Consider the following 23,041-nt stretch of genomic DNA (forward strand, 5'->3'; position numbering starts at 1 on the left):
CTCAATCTGCGCGGTTTCGTGACTGTATCGCCACACAATGCCGATACACATTACTCACAATAAATTTTATATTAGAACTATGTGAGATACAAAAATGGATACTGCATCTTTGCGAAGCTCTTATATTGTAATGGAACTCGTGTGATAGAGATCAATGCTTAATAGTCAATTTCACACGACATATAAAGACAGGTTTGTATAAAATCTAATAACGGAAATGAAGGACTTGATCAGTACGTAAGTACTGATTTTGGTTGGTTTTGATTATCCATTACGAATGTTTATTACAAATCTATATCTACAATTTTCCGGGGAAATTATAAAACAAACAGTGGTGGAGCGCTATGTGCTTAGAGATTGAAAGCTTGCATTTACTTTAAAACCTGATCGTTGCATAAGTAACTTACAAGTGTTCACCCAGGACAACTATAGTAACCACAAGAGTATCTCGCAGGATCCCGTCTTCTGGGGGCGATCCCGCAAATCCCGTCTCTAGAGTCCCAAGCACGTCTCCACTACGGGCTTACTTCGTTCTTGTATGCTCGGAAAAATAATGCTCAGATAAAATTCTGTAGCGATTTAATCGAACAGTACTTCCTTATATCCTTTTGAATCATAAAAGATTGAAAGCTTGTAAACAAAATAGTCAATTCCAAAATTATATAATTGCATGACTACACATATGTATATGTAAGTTTTTTATAGTAAATATGTTCACAAACTTTGCTTTTGTCCAAATTTTTTTATGAAATCTTAAAGATATAAAACTTTTATATATCGACTGAAGATACAAAAAGGAAATTGAAGCTTCCTAAAACAAAGTAAAATTTTTAAACTGTAACTCAACATAATTACAAGCTATACACCGGTTACAAATTCTTATGGCTTCATTACGTGCGGCAAAGTAACTACTTCAACGAAATTAGAAGTAATAAAAGCTCACTAAATTGTAGATAACATTGTAGGAACAACCATATCTGAAATCGAATTTTGCCCAAATCTAAAAAAGGTAATTCACAAAAACATATAATAAATTGGCCTCGAAAAAAAATATTTTGCACCTGCCCCAAAATATATGGAGCAAATCAATTGATTGGTGTATACCATTCTACGTTTTACAGTCTATTACGTTAGGGAATTTCCACTGATACAACGCTACAAATTCGGGCAGTAAAACAATGCGTTCGAGGCACTCGCAGTCAGGTCACCATCACGGGCCAAACAGTGTCGTAAAACAACACACGCGCGAATAAAAAGGACGGAATCTTATTAAAGTAAATATTTATGGCAATTCTATCAACCGATTGGACGAGGGTACACTCGCCCTTGATAAATTGTCCTGCCGGTTGCGGCGTAACAACCGCTCTCCCAAATATTCCTCGTGTTACCGATAGCTCTAAAAAAATTTTCGATGTTTGATTTATGACATAATTTCCTTTCACGCCTTTTGATAAGTTCTTTGGAATTTATTGAGTAAATACGTTAGGGAGCACTTCTTTAGATTATTCTCTTCGTCGTACGCTTTGTGTTTCTTAAGTAGTTAGAAAAAAACACGACTTAACTGAAACGATTCCAGAATAGTGCTCGTATCAAACGCTTGAAAGCGTTTCAGGGCAATAAAACAAGTTGAACAAACTTTTGGATTTTCAAGTTGAGCATCTCAACACAAAGCGTAGCGAAGAACGGTACTGTTTCCATTTACTTACCTGATTCGTGAAAATAAGGGTGTCTTCACGCAATCAAGGCGTCGAAAAAGTTGACAGCTTGTGCCTTATTCAAATAAACAATAGAAAAATGAAGATGAGCCAATTCTCTCTCAAATCTTGTACATATTTTCCTTAGCTCTCCGAATTATGTTTAGACTTACACTTTACTCAACATGCATTAGAATTCCAGCATCTATTTGTTTTGGCATAAACGTGCTCGTTATTCGGCGCTCTTGTTCCGATAAAATGTTTTCGTTTTCGAAAATTATTGTAGTTTATTCAAATTTATCACTGTGGCATTATCCTTTATGAAACAATTTCTTATATTACATTCGAAATTCAGTTATGCAACTTCATGAAAAAAATGTCTATCAAAATTATTTTATGAGTCTTTATTAACTAGCATTAATTTAGGTAAGTGGGCAGTAGTTAGCTCTTACATAAAAACATTTAGCTAATGGTTCAGTAATAAAATACTGACAAGCGTTGACCACATAACAATAGTCAGTTTTCAATATATATTTTTTTAGGAAAGTGTTTTAATATTATAGTTCTTTCTTCTTCTTTAATGTTAGGTATGTATCGTGAAGGGTTCTTCTTCTCAGTCGGACACTCTTGTCAGAGTGGTCGTGGTGGGCGCTGGCGCTGTATGTGCAGTAGTAGCTGTTAGGTCGCCCATGCTCCCGACGACCGCCCTCCAGGCAATGCGCTTCCAGGTCTGGCGGTTCGAAGCGTTTCGAGTACATTCGACCATAGTGGACTCAGTTGCCTTCTTTATTAGGTCAGTCCAGCGGGTCGGTGAGCAGCCGCGTGATCTTCTGCCTTCCACCCGGCCCTGGACTACCAGTCTCTCCATCGAGTGCTCTTTTCTGGAGATGTGACCAAAGAAAGTTAAAACACTGCAACTACAGTTGATGAAAGTCGGTCTTTGATACCGAGTTCTTTGAGGATGGATGCATTGGTGCGGAATGCCATCCATGGGATCTTTAGGAGGCGTCTCCAGCACCACACCTCCAGTGCATCGATTTTACGGCGATCCTGCAATCTTAGAGACCAGGTTTCGGCTCGATAGAGAAAGATTGGAAACACAAGACATTTCATCAATCGTGAATGGTTACTTGTAGGTTGAAAGTAGTTCAGTTGTTTAGTCTGTAGCAAAAATTGTATCACAGTGAACTAGTTGATAAAACTTTACGCAACTATCGCGCCAGAAGAGGACATTCCGAATGATATCTTAATAATTGTACACGTATTTCGTATTACAATAATGAAGCGAAACAATAACAAAAGTTCGGACGTAGGAGTGCTGCCACTAGAAACTCTGGCGCTGATCATTTGATTGCTTGTACAGTTCGTTTCTAACAAAAACATATCAATACTCATTTTGTAGATTACTAAATAGTAATGTAATGAATTGATGAATATTGTTTACTGGATTTTGTTGTGTTTTTCTATTAGTCAGTCTTTGTGTACTTTTATCCTTATACATAGTAATAGAAGAGATACAAAATAAATGATTAGGAAATTCTAAGAAACGTACACACTGAAAAATAATATCTCGATGAAAGAAATATTAATATGAAAGCCTAACAATACGAATACCTACGTCGATAAATAATTAATTATAAATTATGGAACATTCACCGAACGAATAATCCGAAGAACGTGAAAAACAAAACTACTTTGTTATTCAATTACACAAATGAACACTCCGCCGGAAATATAATACATTAGCGGCACTTGCAATAAATTATTTTATTGCAATACCAAGAACACGAAGGTGTAACATTGGAAAAATGTGGTACAGCCCGCTGCGTCGGCGAGGCCTAACGTTGTAACGGGAGTTATCGACGGCTACAATAAGTCGCGTTTTATACGGTTATTATAGCGCTATAAACGGCACCGGCCGGTGTTTCATACAGTTCCAGGGCAGATTATACTGGCTACGGTCGGGTAGGGGAGAGGCCGCCCGCTGTCAACTCCACGTGCCTCCCGACAGATGTGTCGAGATATCCGATATCGGGAGACACATTCATAATCTTCGCCTCAACCTCCCGCTTCTTTTATTAAAATGACGAACGCAGCGATAACGCAGGTGCGATCCAACAAAGAATTAATAACGATCGAGCGCGATTCGCAGATGCTCGGTCTATAGAATTTATGAATTCAAATAAAATGTATTGATTTCAATTCTTGTAGACTTTATTGTTGGACTTTGATTTAATTAAGGAAGTAGTTCATCGATTTGATTTCAAAACTTTCATTAGCGCTTTCGTGCTCACGGAATCCTTTTCTTACGCAGTGATTATTTATCTTCTCCATTGTTACGAGAAGTGACGTGGACGAATTTCACGAAAATACCCCATTTATCTGGAGCGAGCACACAAAGGCAACATGAAACCCGAAACTTTTTACGTGGTCAGTGACAATGCCATTTCTCTCTTTTCTCTTAACGTTTAATTCCTATATTTTACTTTCGTTGTACCTCGCTCGTCATTCTGATGGCAAAACTATGATTCATTATACTATTTTTTTTATTATTAATCTAGGAATTCGCAACTGAAATTTCATATTTGCTCAGCCATTTCGCCCGCAGATAACTTTACCCGACGGCCGACGTTGCTTACTTCCTACTTTATTCGCTTTACAGACCCGCATAAATAAAGGGGAAATTGGTTTGCCGACACGCAACTACACGATTCACTATCTGCCTCAAATCTTAGGCTCAGAACAACGCTTCACTCAACGGTTTACGATTCTAGCCCTCCTATTTTATGTAGCTAATCGAAGCGACCTACCAAAACCACTAGTTCACGGAAACGATTTTATTGCGAAAGGAATAGCAAGGAACCGATTTACTTGTTATACAGCGCCGACCTTACAATGCTTAAAGAAAATACGGTCATCGACGAAACTCGACTTAACCCTTATTTGCCTTTGGGGTGTTACTATCTCTGCTTCGATTTCGACGCAAAGCCACCCGCTCGCGCGTGAAATACAAAATGTGTCCTACTTTCGACATACATTTTTTTCTGTTTCTTTTGTTATCATATTATAATGATGAAATATAGAAACCAAACTATTAACAAAATGTAGAAATATTACAATACATTTACAAGTTTTGATGCTAAGTTTGTAGCAAACCTAAAGAACAGAATCCCGTCAAAGTTTAAGTAGAAGTGACGTTGATCCCGTGTCAAAAATATCTATGACGGTAACATATGCCCGTATCAACACGTGTGGACGTGAAAAGAACGATATCAAAAGTTTTGTACGGGATACGAGGGTGTATCTGCCGGTATACATGTATGTCAGCATAATCGTGGCGCCACCTTCTGTTTGTGGAGCGGCCCGCTAATGCTATTTGCCGGCTTGGGTGGACACGTCACGTCAGACGTGTGTGTCTTAATCGTTAGCAGACAGAAACACGTTCCTACCGTTGCTTTGTTTGGTTTGTCACCTTAAACGTTAACTTTAGTAGCTTCGATGATTATGTTAAGAGTAACTTGGTCTGCATATTAAACATTAGAGACTAGAGCGCAGCCATTGGAAGTTCACGGAAAATCTAAATGGTACAAAATCAAATTAACAGAACTCAATAGCCTTTTAGAGAACATTTTAAGGGTATTTATGATATAGGCGAGTACAAAAGCGAGATCGACAATAGCTCGTACCGTGCCACGCACAATATTTGATAGGTGTTGTCAAGCACTGATTGACGCCCCTTTTGATAAAAACTTTATTCAAATTCTGCTTTAATTAAAACTGTATCAAAAGATTGGAATTTCAAGTCCTGATAACTTGAAATGGGTTAAATTCAAGAAGTTTTCGGACTTAATGTCTGAGGTTTTAAGTTGTGTTCCGATACAACTTGATAGCGGGTTGTAATTAATCGTAAAGCCAAAAGCCAAGCAAAGTTTTTGACTAACTTTTGTTTGATAAATCCTTTGACATTTCAATAAGATCCTGAAATTTAGGTATGTGGTTTAAAATATTCGTTTACTTGTTCCAGGTTTTGGCTTCGTCACATTTCAAAGCGAAGACATAGTAGATAAGGTGTGCGAAATACACTTCCACGAAATCAACAACAAAATGGTGAGTGAATTTATATTTCATACATGCTCTAAGTAAAATGGGCAGACAGAATAGTTACCAAAACTCAAAGACAACACAACGCTATCTAGCGCTGCTAACTTTGAGAAATAAGATTAAGCTCTCAATACCAATAACACGACGGTCATAAAACAAGACCTGACTGAGACTGCACCCATCGATGAGGAGTTACAAAACATTCCGTATTACGAGTAATTAAGATAGGTATTATGAGTTTAAGGTTTAAGAACTTAAGCAGGAAAATAGACAAAGATACCGATATTACGGACAGGACAGCATAGGTAGGAAAATAAGTCAAGGATACCGATGTTACGGACGGGTGGTAGGGAATTAGTAGGAATAATTCGAGCAGTCCGGGGATGCATATTTTCGTGGCCCGATAAATATTAATTATTTAATCATAAAAATTAATTTCTAATAGACTTTAACCTGTAATCCCTCAGGCTACATCTATGGCTGTGGTCCTTTTGTGAACGTCTTCATTCTAGTTTCACACAGGGAAGCACCGACCACAGCTTTCTTTCTCCATTTTTCTTTAGGTCACTTTGAGCCTTCTGATAAGGCCTATTGTAAATGACCATATTTCATAGGGAAACCGGATTTAAGTACCTGGGGCATTGGGTCACAGATAGCATGTCTGATGTATTGGACATTAAGAGGGAGCGTAGGGCTTTGGCTGTGAGAGCTAACATGCTCGCCCGCAAATTCGCACGGTGTAAGGATGAAGTCAAACACACACTATTTAGGGCATATTGTCAGTGCTTTTACACCTGCAGTCTGTAGATTGAGTACACTCAAAAGGCGTTTGGAGCCCTGCGCGTCCAATATAACAACGGCTTCAGGGCACTGATGGAGCTGTCTCAGTACTGTAGCGCGTCGACGATGTTCTCGAAGGCTCACATAGATGGCTTTTACGCGATCATTCGTAAGCGCGTGGCCTCCGCGTCGCGCCGGCTCCGGAACAGCCCGAAGAGCCTCCTGGCCGCGATAGGGAGTCGCTATTGCTGCCCTATACTGAGGGACTGGAATGAAGTCCATGTTGGCTCAAGACCAGCCATGGTCAATGTAAAATAACTAAATGTACTTTTTTCGTATTACAAATACTTCATATGGAATTTAATTCTGAAATAAAAATTTATTATTATTATAATTTTAAATAGTCAAATTTTCGATCGACCTCTCAAAGGAACAATAAAATGTGATTAAAGCAAACAACATTTTTTTTTATTAAAAATGTTTCTATCAAAATATTCTAATGAAACCAAAAACCATCACATTCATTAACCCTAAAACCGAATCACGAATCAACTTGCACAATCTCAACATTGTCGGTCAGATATCAATTAGGAACGAAAGAGAAGGCTGGCAGAGTTCCAAACAGAGCCAATAAAACACCACTAAAGCTGCCTTTTACTGTGTTTAGATTTTTCCCCGCTACGAAAGGGGGTGGCTGTCAAGTGACAAGGGTATTCGAGATGTAACCACTAACTTTCTCGACGGATTAAATGGATAGATAATGCTTATACTAGTTTACGTTCTTGTCTTGATAAATCGGTTCTAGGTTTGCAGTTATTATCTTGCAGTGATTTTAATGGCTAATGTGGATATATTTTTTAATACAAGTACTTTGTGAAAATTTTCGATACGGTTTATTATTAAAATTTGATTCTAAAATACAAATGAAAAATCTCAAATCAATCGTTGCTTAACTATAATTTTACTAGTTTCCGATCTATTACAATGGCGCTCACTATAAAATAAAATTTGATATATAATATAATAATATGACGATAGCTTTTAAATTATGTTTTTGACGGCTACAAGCTACCAAGGTTTTCCGGTACTATTGCAACCGCAAACAATACGAGACCTTAAAAAGTGGACTTAACCAGGAATCTTAAACATATTTCATAAATATTTTTGTACTGTCATATTTCAGACTCCTAGTGGGAACCGAACTCCGACAATGTAGTACAACAGCTAGGGAACCAGATTAACGAGGCGATGCATAGCTTATAGTGATGTTATGGCGTATTCTAAGCCTACACGAGTAGGTACCATCATCCGTCCATTTGCCGCGAAACTGTCATGGGTTCCGGTTTGAAGGTTGAGACAACCATTATACAATACAATTCAGAATTCGACCTAATATCTCAAAGTGGGTAATGGCATTCACGTTATGGGCTCCGGTAACAATTTAGCATCAGATGGTCTCTGACCTCAACTTCCCGTATAAGCGATAAACAATAAATCATGAAACCTTCTTAGCGTATAACTGTGTACAATAAAAGCGTAATAGATCCTGTGCTTTGTGGTGTTAACCCATCCTTTATTTATCCATTACTAGTCACCATTTACAAGGACCATTACAATCATGTGAAGCTATAAACTTTGCCCTCGATTAACTTGTAAACCATGACACGCACATGTCCAGTGTCTCATAAATCCACTAATTCTATTTATTATTCAATTTTGATGGAATTCTTTAATTGTTTTATAAATAGAAAAGTTATATGGTATTCCTGTACTTATTACACCTTTAATAACCGTTATTTTATTAATTTAAGGAGATAAGCTCGACAAAATGTTGTATAATACGACAAAACCATGCATGTCACCCTTTACACTCGACTCGTCAAGTCACAACATCAGCGTCCCGCCAAAAGTTTTACCGTCATTATCATTCATCTCCGTTGAAAGGAGCGGGAACGAACACCCTTTCCGGCGTCGATGCGTATTCCCTTATTATTAATGCTTGTTTTTTGTGTCTTACCCCATTGTTTCGCGTCTAATGGTCGTACGAAATTCACGGCATGTGTCGGGCGGAATCACGGGGGCGATACTCGTCCTGAGCGGAGCAAACAACGAACAAAGACATCAAACAAATGGGTAGTGTTTTAGAGTAATTACGGTTCGCTTCCGTGCGAACGAGAGGTGAACTCTCTTCTGGCGCGCGCGTTACACATACCTGTCAGAGAATCGGACGAACCAGACCTCTATCGCTTATTATTTCTCCCCTACTCCGTTGCGTGTCTGGGAAAATGATCAATGTAATGACAAACTCCTGTTCCGCTCAGAGTCGTAAACAACAAAACTTAATACGGACAAAAAGTAAAAACATTGTTTCTTTTATGTTTTTCCGACACTTCCCCGTGAATTAGCGTACCATTCTCTGGTTATATTGCCTGTACGTGACTCGAAAACGAATCGGATCATTAAAATTTTGCCTTAGTAAATCGTAAACACATGCGATAGTTATGTTTACATACGCAATAAAGAAGACAGAGGCGTCACGTCACCGCCGACGTTTACATCGCGAGTAGCTACCATCGTAAATTTAATATGTCATCTTCTATATTAAAATGGTCGTTAAGATAATAGCTACTCCGCCTTCCCGCATGACACCAGTAGGGTGACGATATGACGATATGCATAAACCAAATAAAAATATAAGGGATCATCGACATAAAATGTATGATCGAAAAAGCTACTCAATGATACACAGCTAATTATTAAAAGAACTGACAAACTATGCCTCATAACAGATACAACAGGTACAATCGATTACAGAATTCATTGAAATTTCGTTAACTGGCGGTAGGACGTCTTGTGAGTTCGCACGGGTAGGTACCCCCGCCCTGCCTATTTCTACCATTAAGCAGTAATGGGTTTCTGTTCGAAGGATGGTTCAGCCGTTGTACTTTAAAACTGAAACATTAGAACACATATCTCAAGGTGTGTGTACCGCGTTCATACCGATTCATCTTTATTGGGCTAAGAAGGATCATTATTCGAACGCATAGTTTAAAGTACGCATTGTTTTTTAGTTACTGGTGGCAGGACCTCTAGTGGGTCCGCGCGGGTAAGTACCACCGCCCTGCCTATTTCTGCCGTGAAGCAGTAATGCGTTTCGGTTTGAAGGGCGGGGCAGCCGTTGTAACCATACTGAGACCTTAGATCTTATATCTCAAGGTGGGTGGCCGCTTTTACGTTATAAATGCTAACGAGCTCCGGTTACCACTTAATACTAGGTGGGTCGTGAGCTCGTCCACCCTATTAAGAAATTAAACAAAACTATATAGTATTTATTACCTTATCATTGTAACAAAGACAACGTCTTATGAGTTCTCGTCAAACTTTAACACATCTAAAGCGACAAAAATCTTTGAACATAATCAGAGTACTAATGAGGAGCTCAAAGCGTCTTCATTGTGCTTAAAATGATTACGTAATTATTAACGCCGCGAGACAGGAAGACTGGATGGTGTTGCACTTTGAAACATAAATACGGGTCTCCATTAAAACGTTCACTACAAATTTCTCGTCACTCCATTACGTCCTTACACATTACAGCCTTCATTGTTTCCGCTTAGCATGAATTTTAGCAACAAAGCACTGGCATGCCTCAAAATGGGTAAATAATGTGAAGTTAAAGAAATTGCGTCAACACCGTGGATTAATGAGTGAAAATCTAACAGTTTGGAATCAAAGAAGCATGTGCTGTCGTCATAAGATAAGAATCACTGATTTTTCAAATAGTACTCAAGTACCCGTATTTGGGATTGTAGTTAGCCCGCACAGGTTTTAACCTGTAATTGTTTTGCTGCGGAGCAGTTGTGGGTTCCTTTCGAACACTTGGCAACAACGCAGTTCAGACTACGATTTTAAATATCAAAATGGGTGGCGATATTCGCGTTGTATTGTCTATAGGCTCAACTAAACTTAATGCAATAAAAAACAATTTAAGGCTAAGCCTGCCTCCATTTACAACAACCTTTCGTTTATTTCTCTCAGGCATGGCTGTTACAGATTTTACGTAGTGTCTACTCCTTCTTCTTCTTAGTCGAATACTTCATTGCTGAAGGTCGTGTCCCTGAAAGCCCTTCGTGGCTCTTTGTACCATCAGCTTCCATTTGCTTCGGTTTTCGGCTTCTCTCAGGGCGTTCGCAACAGAGAGTCCAGTGATCTGATCCGACCAACGGTTTGGTGGCCGGCCGACGGGTCTTTTCCCTTCTACCTTGCCCACCACAATCAATCTTTCAAGGTTGTCTGGTGGCCGCCGAGCAATGTGACCAAAGTAACCAAGAACCTTCTGGTAGCAAATCGTCGACAGTCTCGTTTCTATACGTAGTGTCAAACCTTGAGAAATAAGGCTAAAGTCCCGATTGCAAAGAAATAAAACACATCTTACATTTCAAACAAGAAAATACTCGTCGCCATAGTCGAACCATAAGATAGACCACGTTACTCAACATTTAGTTGCTTAAAATGAAACCTACTCCCGGCGTAGCATTGGCTCGAAATATTTATATTTAAAGTTCGCGCATAAAACACGCATCGGCATCCATCATTCCTGAGTTACAAGTTCGAAGACTGTACACGAGTTCTGCGAATACGCGACTTTTACGACACAAGCAGCGAACAAAACCCAAGCCTGCTCGGGTTCGAGTTTTGTTCGACGAGAGTCACTTTTTATCGAACGTTTCACTAATGGCGCGCCAAAACAACGTAAAGAAAATGGTTGGACGGGATTGGAAATCCCAATTTTGTACTTCCCATGTTTTTAAGCTATTGCATAGATTTTGTCGCGGACCTTGAGCGCGGCTTGAGAGCGGAATCATGAAATTTCGTAACGAAAAAAACCTTACACCCCTCACTCCGCCTACCATGTAGCTCGCGATCAACACATTCACACGTTGCGTTTGTGTAGTGTTTGTAAATAAGCGCGTGGCGTGACGTCACACTGCATGCGCATCACAAAAAGTCTGCCTATCTCTCTCTCTCGCGCGGTCTAGCTTATGAGTGTGAAGGGGACAGTTAAAGTTTTGCTTTTATTAATGTTTAATATAGCGTGGTCTTGTTTTATTATTGTTTTAATATTAAATTATGACTGTCTAATTATAATTGCATAAGTTGATAAAAAATGCTATGCAATAGCTTTACCGCGGCAGTTCCCGAGTGCCACGCGTTTTTTTTTTCTCTAAGCACTGTTTGTTCTCCAGCCCATCATATTTCAGAGTATTATGTTAACATATTTTGGAAGTGCAAACTGTTAAAGATACAATAAAATTAACGCGTTCGCTTAAAAACAATACGCAACAACAATAGTCCAGATAATAACAATTACCTAAACGCTGCCGTAAATACGTTCGAAGTAGATACGATACATTCCTCTTACCCGATCGTGCATGAGGCAAACAAATGGTTTCCGTTTAGGAAATAACACTAAAAGTAGGCACATTTGAAACTGCCACTTAAATCTTGGGAGCCTCGATAGCCATTTCTCTTTGCGTCTTAACAGGTCCTCGGAAGGGTCCTGGATGTATCTCCGTCGTTACTGCCACATTAAACAGAGGCCCGTACGACCCTGTACGGTTGAGTCTTTAATAGATAAGAAGATAAGAAAAGGGTTACAGTCTGCCATTACAGCGCAACTACCACAATTATATAGAAACTCCGTTGACGCCTAATAGCATGATAACGATAATTAATTGGAGAATTAAGAAAGAGAAAATCGCTTAATATGAAATATTTAGATCAACAAAATTGAACACACTACGGTAAATCACAACAAAAACACACAGTAGAGAAGAAAATTTCGTTAACAATGAAAAACAAAAGATTCTTTCGTCAATTCTGTTCGAAATCAAGTGACGTATACAAGAATATCTAATATAGGAGTACAGAATTCGGCCCGAGTATTTCGCGTCGAACAATCAATCACGGATTCCTCCGCACCGTGATTACCATAAACTCCCCGCTCTAGCCGGACCCGCCTAAGCTCTATCGATTTCGACGGTACCCATTTTTACGCCGTTCATATATCAACGACGACCGTCCCTTTTCATTGAAACTTACAATTGGCAAGTTGCGGCCTCGAGGATTTGACCGGGTCTTATCTAGTCCTCTCCCAAGTTTTTCGGAACGTAATGCTATATAGATTGCGAGCACTAAAACGGAAAGTTCGGTGTCGCATTTGAGAATTGTTAGAAGTAACAAGTTCAGTTTCATTTTCGTTGTGATTCATCAGAATCTTCACTCAGCTCTTAATACTGAAATTAAGTACTTTACGTTTCTTTTCCATGAAACCCTAATGCTGTAATATAATGAAATAAAGATCTTGGATTCTCTTTCTTTAGAATCTAATAATAGTAAAATTGTGAAATATATTGTTCTAGCTTTTTAAACATAGTTAGTTGAATTTAAAAATTTATTTAAATACATTGGTAAGAAAATGTATAGCTCTATTATAGGAATAAACTATTCATCTGCCATCTCACCAACATATAAAGCGTTCTTTTAAGATCATCCATACATATGTATGTGTGTGTATTGCACTCAGATTCAAACATAGGCTTTGATCTCAATATAGATCTAATCATTCGTTGAACATCCAGTTAATTTCCTATGTACTATAAATTTAATGGTTATAAAGGGCCGAGGTATAACGCACGCAATTTGGCGCAACTAAGTTTAGTCGAACGTAAAACGTAAATTATAGCTCAACAGGCCTTTCCGGCCATTAACGATTTCTACTTCGAACTTAAATTTGAAGCGTGAAAGAAAATTAATTAATCACACGTGCTCCTTAATGAACCAACTGTACCTACTCCGTGTATGTGCATAATTGCTTCTGAATTCATTATGTTAGCGGAAAGTTTTCATAGTCAAGATTGTGATGATGAAAATCTTGAACGGAAATATTATACTCGATTACGTCGCAACGCTAATCTCTGTTTAAACGAAAAACAGTCGTACCGTAATGCAGTTAAAGATTCTATTTGACTAACTAATGGAGGTCACTTAATAGCGCGATGCAGTACCAAAGGCCTCTGGAAAAAACGCGTTCAGGGAATTGGCAAAGCATAGTGTGAGGAGTCAATCGGACATGTAAAACAAAACTTACGAAGCCGATAAGTAGATAAGAAAACGTGACTTGATGGCACTTATTAAATAAAATCTTTAAGTTTTACCAAGAATAAGTCTCAAGATCAAATAACTTGTAACTAGTACTTGTTATCTATTGCGAGAGACGCGGTAATCGCATCCCCTTTAAGTTTAGTAAGAAGGCACGCGTAATTGAAACAGTGTCATTGCGTAGGGAGACAATAAAGTAGCGAGAGTGTTGAGGGCCCTGGCGTCATCAATAAAGGCCATACGTTAAGGCAGGCCGGTTCATTACCGGGCTCGGTGCCGGCGTCTCCACATACCCATTACGGGGGAGTTAGGAGACACGAGCGGCGATAAATAGCGGCCAAGAAACCCTGCTTTATTTCGCCTGCACACAATTTCATTTACATTAGAGGTGCTGAAGCAACTCTCCTCCTGAGACTCGTATGAAAGTCGCGTACAGATTCATGCAAAGCATGTTGCGACACTTCAACTACGTGCCGCAGACTGTAATCTAGTCTGTAGTATCGTTGCAAAAGATAAGGCTGCTCTGTGCCAACCTACTTAATTACTACTAATTGCTGGAGCAGCTACACGTACTTTCTCATGTAATAAAGTTTCCAATGTAGTGAGTGGATTTCGAGAAAACTGACAATTCTGTCATTTCAGTTTACGACAATTTTAAAATAATATGTTTCTTTACTGAAGCCTATTTATCAACAGCCATCAGACACAGAATAAAAATATTTAATCATGATTTTTTTTTATTGCCTAGATGGATGGACAAACTCAGAGCCCACCTGATGTTAAGCGGTTATTGGAGCCCATATACATCTACAACGTAAATACGCTACCCATCTTTAGATATAAGTTGGGAGGTCTCAGTATAATTACAACGGCTGCCCCACCCTTCAAGCCGAAGCGCATTACTGCTTCACGGCAGAAATAGGCGGGGTAGTAGTACCTGCCCGGGCGGACTCACAAGAGGTCTTACCACAAGTAATTACGCAAATTATAATTTTGTGGGTTTGATTTTTATTACGCGATGCTATTCCTTCACCGTGAAAGTCAATCGTGAACATTTGTTAAGTACGTATTTCATTAGAAAAATTGGTACCCACATGCGGGATTCGAACACCGTTGCATCGCTATATACGAATGCACCGGACGCCTTATCCTTTAGGCCACGACGATGTTATATCGACGACGTTATATGAAACAGTAATATAAAATAGTAAGAGCTACGTACTTAAGACTGAAATTGCATACAACATTAAATGACATTGAAATGCAGTGTAAGTAAGATATTAAATGAAATGAATACAATATCTTCAACTTTAATAGAAACATTTTGTTTTACAAATTAAAAGAATCTTAATGAGATGCAACTGCAAACAGATATAAGTAGTTTAACAATCTCTATATATAAAAATGAATTGCTGTTCGTTAGTCTCGCTAAAACTCGAGAACGGCTGGACCGATTTGGCTAATTTTGGTCTTGAATTATTCGTGAAAGTCCAGAGAAGGTTTAAAATTTGATGTGTCCCCTTGATGTGTCTTTTATTTATCGATTGAGTCACTACGAAGTCTGCCGGGTCAGCTAGTTACTTAAATAAAATCGTACGCTGGTAACGCTCAGAAATTCAATACATTGTAATTTCATATGAATTTGCCGAGAATTTTTTCTAGAAGCTTTTCTGCGTACACGGAAATACTTTTATAAGGTTCGCGTCCCCGTTCTGGGCTAATATACAAATTTCATTATACTTTTCGATTGCCTAAACGGCGCGGTCACCATCTAACTGGACATTTCGGAACGTAATACTCTTTTTCCCCTACGCTCAAGTGCCTTTTTGAGCGTGATACGAATTAGTAAGGCAGCGACTGCGGCGTTAATCGTGTTTACTTACAATTGCAAACGGTCGCTAATACAGTTGAGTACTTACCGATAACCAGGTCGGCTCCATTTGCTTTCAATTTAATTGGCGTATTTGTTTGTTCCGCTCGGTTATACAATTGCCGGCGTGATTTTGTTTCAATTAACATTCAAGTAAATTTTGGTTAGTTACGAATTTATTCGACATCGATGTAATTATTTTTTTTATTGCTTAAATGGGTGGATGAGCTCACAGCCCACCTGGTGTTAAGTGGTTACTGGAGCCCATAGACATCTACGACGTAAATGCGCCACCAACCTTGAGATATAAGTTCTAATGTCTCAAGTATAGTTACAACGGCTGCTCCACCCTTCAAACCGAAACGCATTACTGCTTCACGGCAGAAATAGGCAGGGTGGTGGTACTTACCCGCGCGGACTCACAAGAGGTCCTACCACCAGTAAACAAGAGGTCCTACCTAGCAGTAAAAGTGGTAAAGTATCAAATGCCTTTGATATTATTTTCTAAACGTATCCAAGAAAACAAAATAGAATAACAAATCAAAGTTATGTCAATTCAAGCGTGTGCTTCCTTGCAATAATAAATTATAAAAAATTCCGTTCAGCGTGATCGATCTAACCAGAAATAGCCGCGGGCGTTTGTTGGACTTCGCGGCGCAATGAATGTTGCACGCGTCGCACCGATGCCGAACCTTAATATTTAATGTACACCAACCACCATTTCTATGACGCCATGCGCTATTTAAAATTCAGCATCAAACATGTCACGAGTATTTCCTGCATTCTTATTTAACCACCTAAATGTAAATATGTCTATGTAATGTTTCCTTAGTGAGGGGGTCATTTTACCGTGATTCAATGGAATACGAAATGAATTATGTCGAGAACCCAAATATGTTTTTCATGAATATCGATCAAGTATCTACCAGGTTTTCTATGGTTGTATGTCTCGAAAGCTATTTGTACCGCGTTCATACCAATTATTATTTTATTGGGCTAAGAAGTTTCACTCTTATCTGCTCTGCGCATGATCATTGTTCGAACGCATAGTTTAAAGTACGCATAGTTTTTTAGTTACTGGTGGCAGGACCTATTGTGAGTCCGCGCGGGTAGGTACCTCCGCCCTGCCTATTTCTGCCGTGAAGCAGTAATGCGTTTCGGTTTGAAGGGTAGGGCAGCCGTTGTAATTATACTTGAGACCTTAGAACTTATATCTCAAGGTTGGTGGCGCACTTACGTTGTAGATGTCTATGGGCTCCAGTAACCACTTAACACCAGGTGAGCTGTGAGCTCGTCCACCCATCTAAGCAATATAAAAAAAAATGCAAAGTTTTTTATTGAAACGATTACATGAAAGTTTTCATACCATTCAAAATACAATACTTCCAGATAGAAATAGGCAAAACAGTAAGTGCCCACTCGTGCTTATGCCTCATCGTCAGTTTCTATGGTGGAGTTACAGGGTTAAAACTTAGACAGGAAAATAAATAAGTAGACTACAGCTATGAAAAATGTACAGGGACATAAGTATCATAAGATTCAAGTCTAAGATAAATTTTCGAATTGAATCCAACACGTCCTATCCATCGTGGCTCGGTCTTCGCGTTGCTGTCTAAATAAATAACGCAACGTTTTTGAGTAAGTGCGTCGAAATTCGAGGAAAAAAACGTTGACTCTCGCTTATCTTATTCCTTCGAACAACAGTTACGTAAATATGGAGAGAGATCCCGGGGCGCGGAAGAGTATTTCATTATCCGTGACCTGTTGAGCGCAAGATTTGTGACTCATCTCCTTGACGTAACGACGTACGTTCGCAATACGATTTTTATATAAGACATCAAATTTTCTTTAGTATTTACGTGCTTAAGTCGAGCACGCATCCGCTGCGTGAATATTTTCCTATTTTCATCAATGTAATGAACAGAAAACGCGGCTTCTTTTTCCGTACAAACACACTTAATAAATGTAAAGCGTTTAAAAACGCAAAGTAACGCGTTTCGGTTTGAAGGGTGGGGCAGCCGTTGTAACTATACTCTAGACCTTAGAACTTATTCTCAAGGTGGGTAGCGCATTTACGTTTTGGATGTCTATGGGCTCCAGTAACCACTTAACATCAGGTGGGCTGTGAGCTCGTCCACCGAACTAAGCAATAAAAAAAAACTTAAACAGTTGGCCTTAAGAGATTTTTACAGCAAGGTTTTTATATGAAATTCAATGCTCTCACCTACCATCCGGTGCTCTTTGCCGACTTCCGCATAGCGGCAATCAGGGCCAGGCAAGCGATGATGCTCTGTCAATACCGAGGCGAGAGGTTGCCCTGATAAACTTATCTGACTCCTCTCCCTTTGGGCCCTTCCCCCTGTCGTCTCCGTTTATCTTTTACGTATGTTACGCCCGCGCCGTGTTTACTATCGCACAAAGTCGCTTAGCTTGTACTTTCTTCACGTTTTATATCATTGGCGTTTATCGAAAGTGAGATGCCTTTTTCTTTTTATGTTTAGAAGACTATCAAAGATCAAAACCCCTTAGTTTAGTTCAGCATCCAACAATTTATATTCGTTTACGTACAGAACAAATTGTTATGCTGTTTGGCAAGAAATAGTATATTTGGCGTATTGCCCGAAGACCGCTACAAGTATCTTGCACGAAATATAGAAATAAAATTCAGTTAATGTCACCCAACTGCACTGTACCATTCAAAGACATCAAAGAATATATAAATCTTAACTCAAACATCAGCAGAAAAACATTTATATGTCTCTTTATATGTCATTATATGTATACTTGTATACACATAATAAATAATGATGTATTTTGTATATCCAATTGAAATTATGTACAATCACTGACGAAAATGTTTATATTACTAAAAGTACAAACATAAGTTGAACACTGTAATTGAATATTGTAACGTACTCAGTCGTGATTTATTTAATGTTATTTGAAAATTCAACGTGAAAGCTTTCAATGAGCCTCATCATTCGTTAAAAGCTGTCCAAAAGCTTTACATTCAAATAAAATACAGAATCGAGATCCTAAAAGGCAGACACAATTCTTCTGCCTCGAATTTATTGACATTACTGTTTTACCTTAAAAGGTTTCACTCAAAATCAATCGAGTGAAAATTTAATGACTCCTTTCAAATTCGTATTAATTCACCTTAACGTGCAAACCGTGGGCCGAAGTGGTGGAGTGTAAAACGCGGTGTTTTCTCGCGAAACAATTAAATTTTCCATACATCGACAGCGTAAGAAGTGGAGTTCGAAGCATGGGTGCGATGAGGTAGCGTTAAGCCGGCCCAGTTAAGCTGAAGATCTTAGCGCGTTCGTCGAACATTCAATAGCGATCGATAGGGTCGGAGGGAGCGCCAGCCTACCGGGGGCTAAATACAATTTACCTTTGTTATTTTTCGTGTCATTAAACTGCGTCGCGATCACGAATGCTTGATCGGGATTGCGAACTCCGATGTGAATTGTTTGTGAGCTTTTGTTTCCCCACTCCGTTTGGCTGCGACGCGAAATCAATTAACGACCGAACCCCTCCCTGAATTTTCTTCATGTATTTCGATTTGATTAAATACTGGTTTTAAACAGAGGATTTTTTTTTCATTTCGCAAATAAAAAATGACAAAAACATGTATGCAATTTACAAGCCATTTTTGTTTCACGGGTTTCCAAATCCCAACGATGCTAAATCAGTTTTAACTATAATACAAAACTAACAAATATGAAAATAGTACACCGGAGTTGCAATGATTTTTTTTGTAATCCATAATCCATTTTTAGTTTATTCAGTCATGTTTTCATACATATTTTTCATTATTTTCATCAGTTTTGAGTAGACATTAAGCTCTCAAAGGTATCGGCTTCAGATACGTGTTTTTCTCTGTTTAATGTTGCTTCCATGTCATCTCCTGACAAATGAGTTCTTACTTCAATATTATTTATAAATCATTCACTACTTTCAATAATCCATAAGTCTTATTCTTCTTTCATTGCTGGTGAAGCCTTTACGAGACCATAAGAGTTTGCACCGGCTCTCTCTCCTTCTGCTGCCAACTAATGATGCGATTCAGTCTAAAGGTGTTGCAATAATTGTTCAATGCAACACGGACATTTTCGCTAGTCACTATTGTTATGGGCACAACTTCAGAAAAAATAACCTTGTTGACGTTTCCCGGTTATATCTATGGGTCCTGATATTGTAAACACTATTGTAGTAAGCAATAATACAGACGCTACCTCGAACTTATACTTGTGCATTTTTAAAGCTTCATTGGATTTGATAGATCATTGTGCTTGTTAAAATTTGGTGTCTACGATTTAACAAAGGTCCCAATGTAACGTAAATATGTATCTAAAAAAACGAAACTTAACTACGTAACAAAATGTTACATAATTGGTAACAGTCAAAATCGGTAGGCAGCGGCTTGGCTCTGCCCCTGGCATTGCTGAGGTCCATGGGCGACGGTAACCACTCACCATCAGGTGGGCCGTATGCTCGTCTGCCTACAAGGGCAATAAAAAAAAATATCTTTTTTTTTCATTATCCAAGAACGAAGAATTTTATCCAGTAGCAAACATTTTTTTGCTATCGGATACAAAAAGTATTTTTCTTAAGAATTAAATATCCGGTATATCTAGGTATGAAACTTGGGAGACACTCAACACCTTAAAAACTCACTCACTCCACACTACGTTAATGCGAAAGCACGTAGTTTCACAACGAGGCAGAAACTTTGGTAAAGTGCACAAAGTGCGCGAACGCCATAGTAAAGCCTTCATTTGTCGCCGTGTGACGTCCGCATGACAAATGTGGACCCGGCTTTATGTGCTAACGGGGACACGTAGTGATTATGCACACTTTTAAATTTAAGTTTAAGTGTTTTGCACGTTTGTCTCAGGAATAATGATGAACGGATTTTAATAAACATAATTTATTTTGGTTTTGCCAGTTACAAATCTGATTAGATTTCATTTTAATTTAAAAAAAAACGCAACACAGATACATCTTTAATTTTACTAAAGTAACACATATACTTACTAAAGTAACACGTAGTATTTTACATATAAAGTAAAGTATACAAAAGGCCGGCAATTATGATCTATTAAAAAAATATATTACTAATATTCCTTTCGAAGTGTCACTTCGTGTTTTTTACAATACTATGGAACTCTTTTTTTTTATTAATATGATCATGTAAGGCTATAACAAATATGAAATAAATTAAATTAGCGTTGATTTAAAACAATGATTTTGTGACACTATCAATCACCTCAGGAATAATTTATTTCAAGGAATCTTCTAGATTAATTTGAGCATCGTCTTAAAGTATCCATCCAAGTGGATTTTAAATAAGCCTACATATTTTTCTTAAAGACCGCGAAAATTCTATTGCTCGAGTTTTGGGTAAGCGTAGATTGGGTAATTTATATTTGCCTCCTGGCCACCCCAATTGGGGAGAGGGAAGATATAAGCTCTGAAGAGAGTCATACTGTTCGTTAAAATTACTTAATGGATCGATTAAATGTAGGGTTTAATTATGAGGTACATTAATTTACGTTCGTAGTCGGTGGCACGGAACAGGGATTAGTTCGAGGCTAGATATATCAAGTGTCAAATATTATTACTTGCTGATTTTATTAGGTTATACGACAGAAAAAAAGTAACAAATGTCAAAACATCCGATTTTTTAATCCAACTATGAAATCAATTATTAACTACGAATTCTAAATTAGTAATAACATATTACTGAAAACTTTATTTATTTATTTATAATAAATAAAAATAAATTGCTGTTCGTTAGTCTCGCTAAAACTCGAGAACGGCTGGACCGATTTGGCTGGATTATTTGTGGAAGTCCAGAGGTTTAAAAGGTATATAAATATGAAAATGCTCGGAATTAAATAAAAATAACAATTTTGTTTTCGCTTTGATGTCCCCCCGTCGGACGGATTCCTTTTGTCTTTTATTTATCGATTGAGGCACTATGAAGTCTGCCGGATCTGCTACTTTATAATAAATAATCAACAATCAGTTGAAGCCTGGAGAAATATTACGATTAGTTTTGAACAAGAAGCCCTTGAACTCACCAAAGCACATTAAAATTCAATTTGCGACCGGAACCGTGAAACGAAACTGATTGTCGAACGATTCCATTGCCTCCTTTATTCCACAATTTCACAAGTCGAACCTGAAAGGGTATTTGCTCAGACCTGCATACTTCAATTTTGACTTAAATTGAGCATATTGTTATAACGAAGTCTCGTATTTAGTCCCGAGACAAGATTGAATTTCACTGGTTTTCACGCTTGACATAGCTCATGTTCTTAGGAAATATGAAACACAAAACGTAATCGTAAATCCAATTATATTGGAAATAAACTTTGTATATATATATATTAATACGTGAAGCAAAAACTTTGTACCCATTTTTACGAAAATTGCGCGGACGGAGGAGTATGAAATTTCCCACACTCATAGAGACTATAGAGAAGGAGTGTAGAATGTTAATATTTTTGTAAATTGGGCATAAAAATACATTAAATCAATAAAAAAAACATTACACACACTACCATGTCTTTGACACACACACATAATTAAACACTTTGTTTATCCGCAATTGTCAAACTTTTGTTATTACTTAAAGTTTGTGGTCAAATTGAGAATAGGTTAATATTGTTTATCTTTAATATTATTTGTCTATAGTGTAGTCTTGGTGACATCTGTAGAAGTCTTTGACAATAGAGCCATAATAATGTTCAAACGACTGCGGGACCACTAGTAATGTTAATTATCCGTTCTATTTTGTCAACGAATTTAATGAAATGAAATTGTTTCAGGTGGAATGTAAAAAAGCTCAGCCTAAAGAAGTTATGCTCCCAGCAAACCTGGCGAAGACGAGAGCTGCCGGTCGCGGCGCGTACGGTGAGTTGTTAGGTAGCGGCGTCCCCGTCGGCGGAGTACGATACGCGCCGTATCCCGTCCACGCGCCAACGCAGTTGTTAGTGGCGAGCGCGGGCGCGGGGGCTCAAGCCGCAGCCTACCGCCGAGCCCTTGCGGCTTTCCGACCCACGCCACGAACCCCCAGACCCGCGCTCGCGCCTCTAGCCATACCACCACTAGCATACTCTGTATCTGAACTACTCGGTGCACACGCACTTGATATTCCCACTTTGTACTCTCCCTTGACCCACGCAACTTTACCCACTCCGCTGCCCCTCTGATCCGCGATTCTTTTCCAACAACATCCACATCATCCTTATTGAATGACAAACTATTGCAGTTTTTTCTTTCGCACTGCATTCCCTTCCGCACTTTCCTATCCATTCCTATTTTTCTTACATTCCTGCTCTCTTCAACCACTACAGAGTATTTTAAGTCTATTCGTTTAGGTACTAAGAAAAAATATTAATGATCAACGAAGTGTCTTATT

The 23,041-nt window shown here is 38.5% G+C and overlaps 1 protein-coding gene across 9 annotated transcripts in view; it reads left to right on the forward strand.

Moving 5' to 3' along the window:
* LOC101742820 (RNA-binding protein Musashi homolog Rbp6) overlaps positions 1-23,041 on the forward strand; it is a 557,845-nt gene that overhangs the window by 510,511 nt on the left and 24,293 nt on the right. For all 9 annotated transcript variants that reach the window (XM_012697538.4, XM_004923172.5, XM_012697537.4 and 6 more), the window contains 2 exons: positions 5,719-5,801; positions 22,449-22,533. In XM_012697538.4, coding sequence (XP_012552992.1) covers positions 5,719-5,801; positions 22,449-22,533 — 168 coding nt within the window. The remainder of the gene's footprint in view (positions 1-5,718; positions 5,802-22,448; positions 22,534-23,041) is intronic.

The sequence above is a fragment of the Bombyx mori genome, chromosome 10 (assembly GCF_030269925.1).
Source record: "Bombyx mori chromosome 10, ASM3026992v2".
NCBI classification, from domain to species: Eukaryota; Metazoa; Arthropoda; class Insecta; order Lepidoptera; family Bombycidae; genus Bombyx; species Bombyx mori.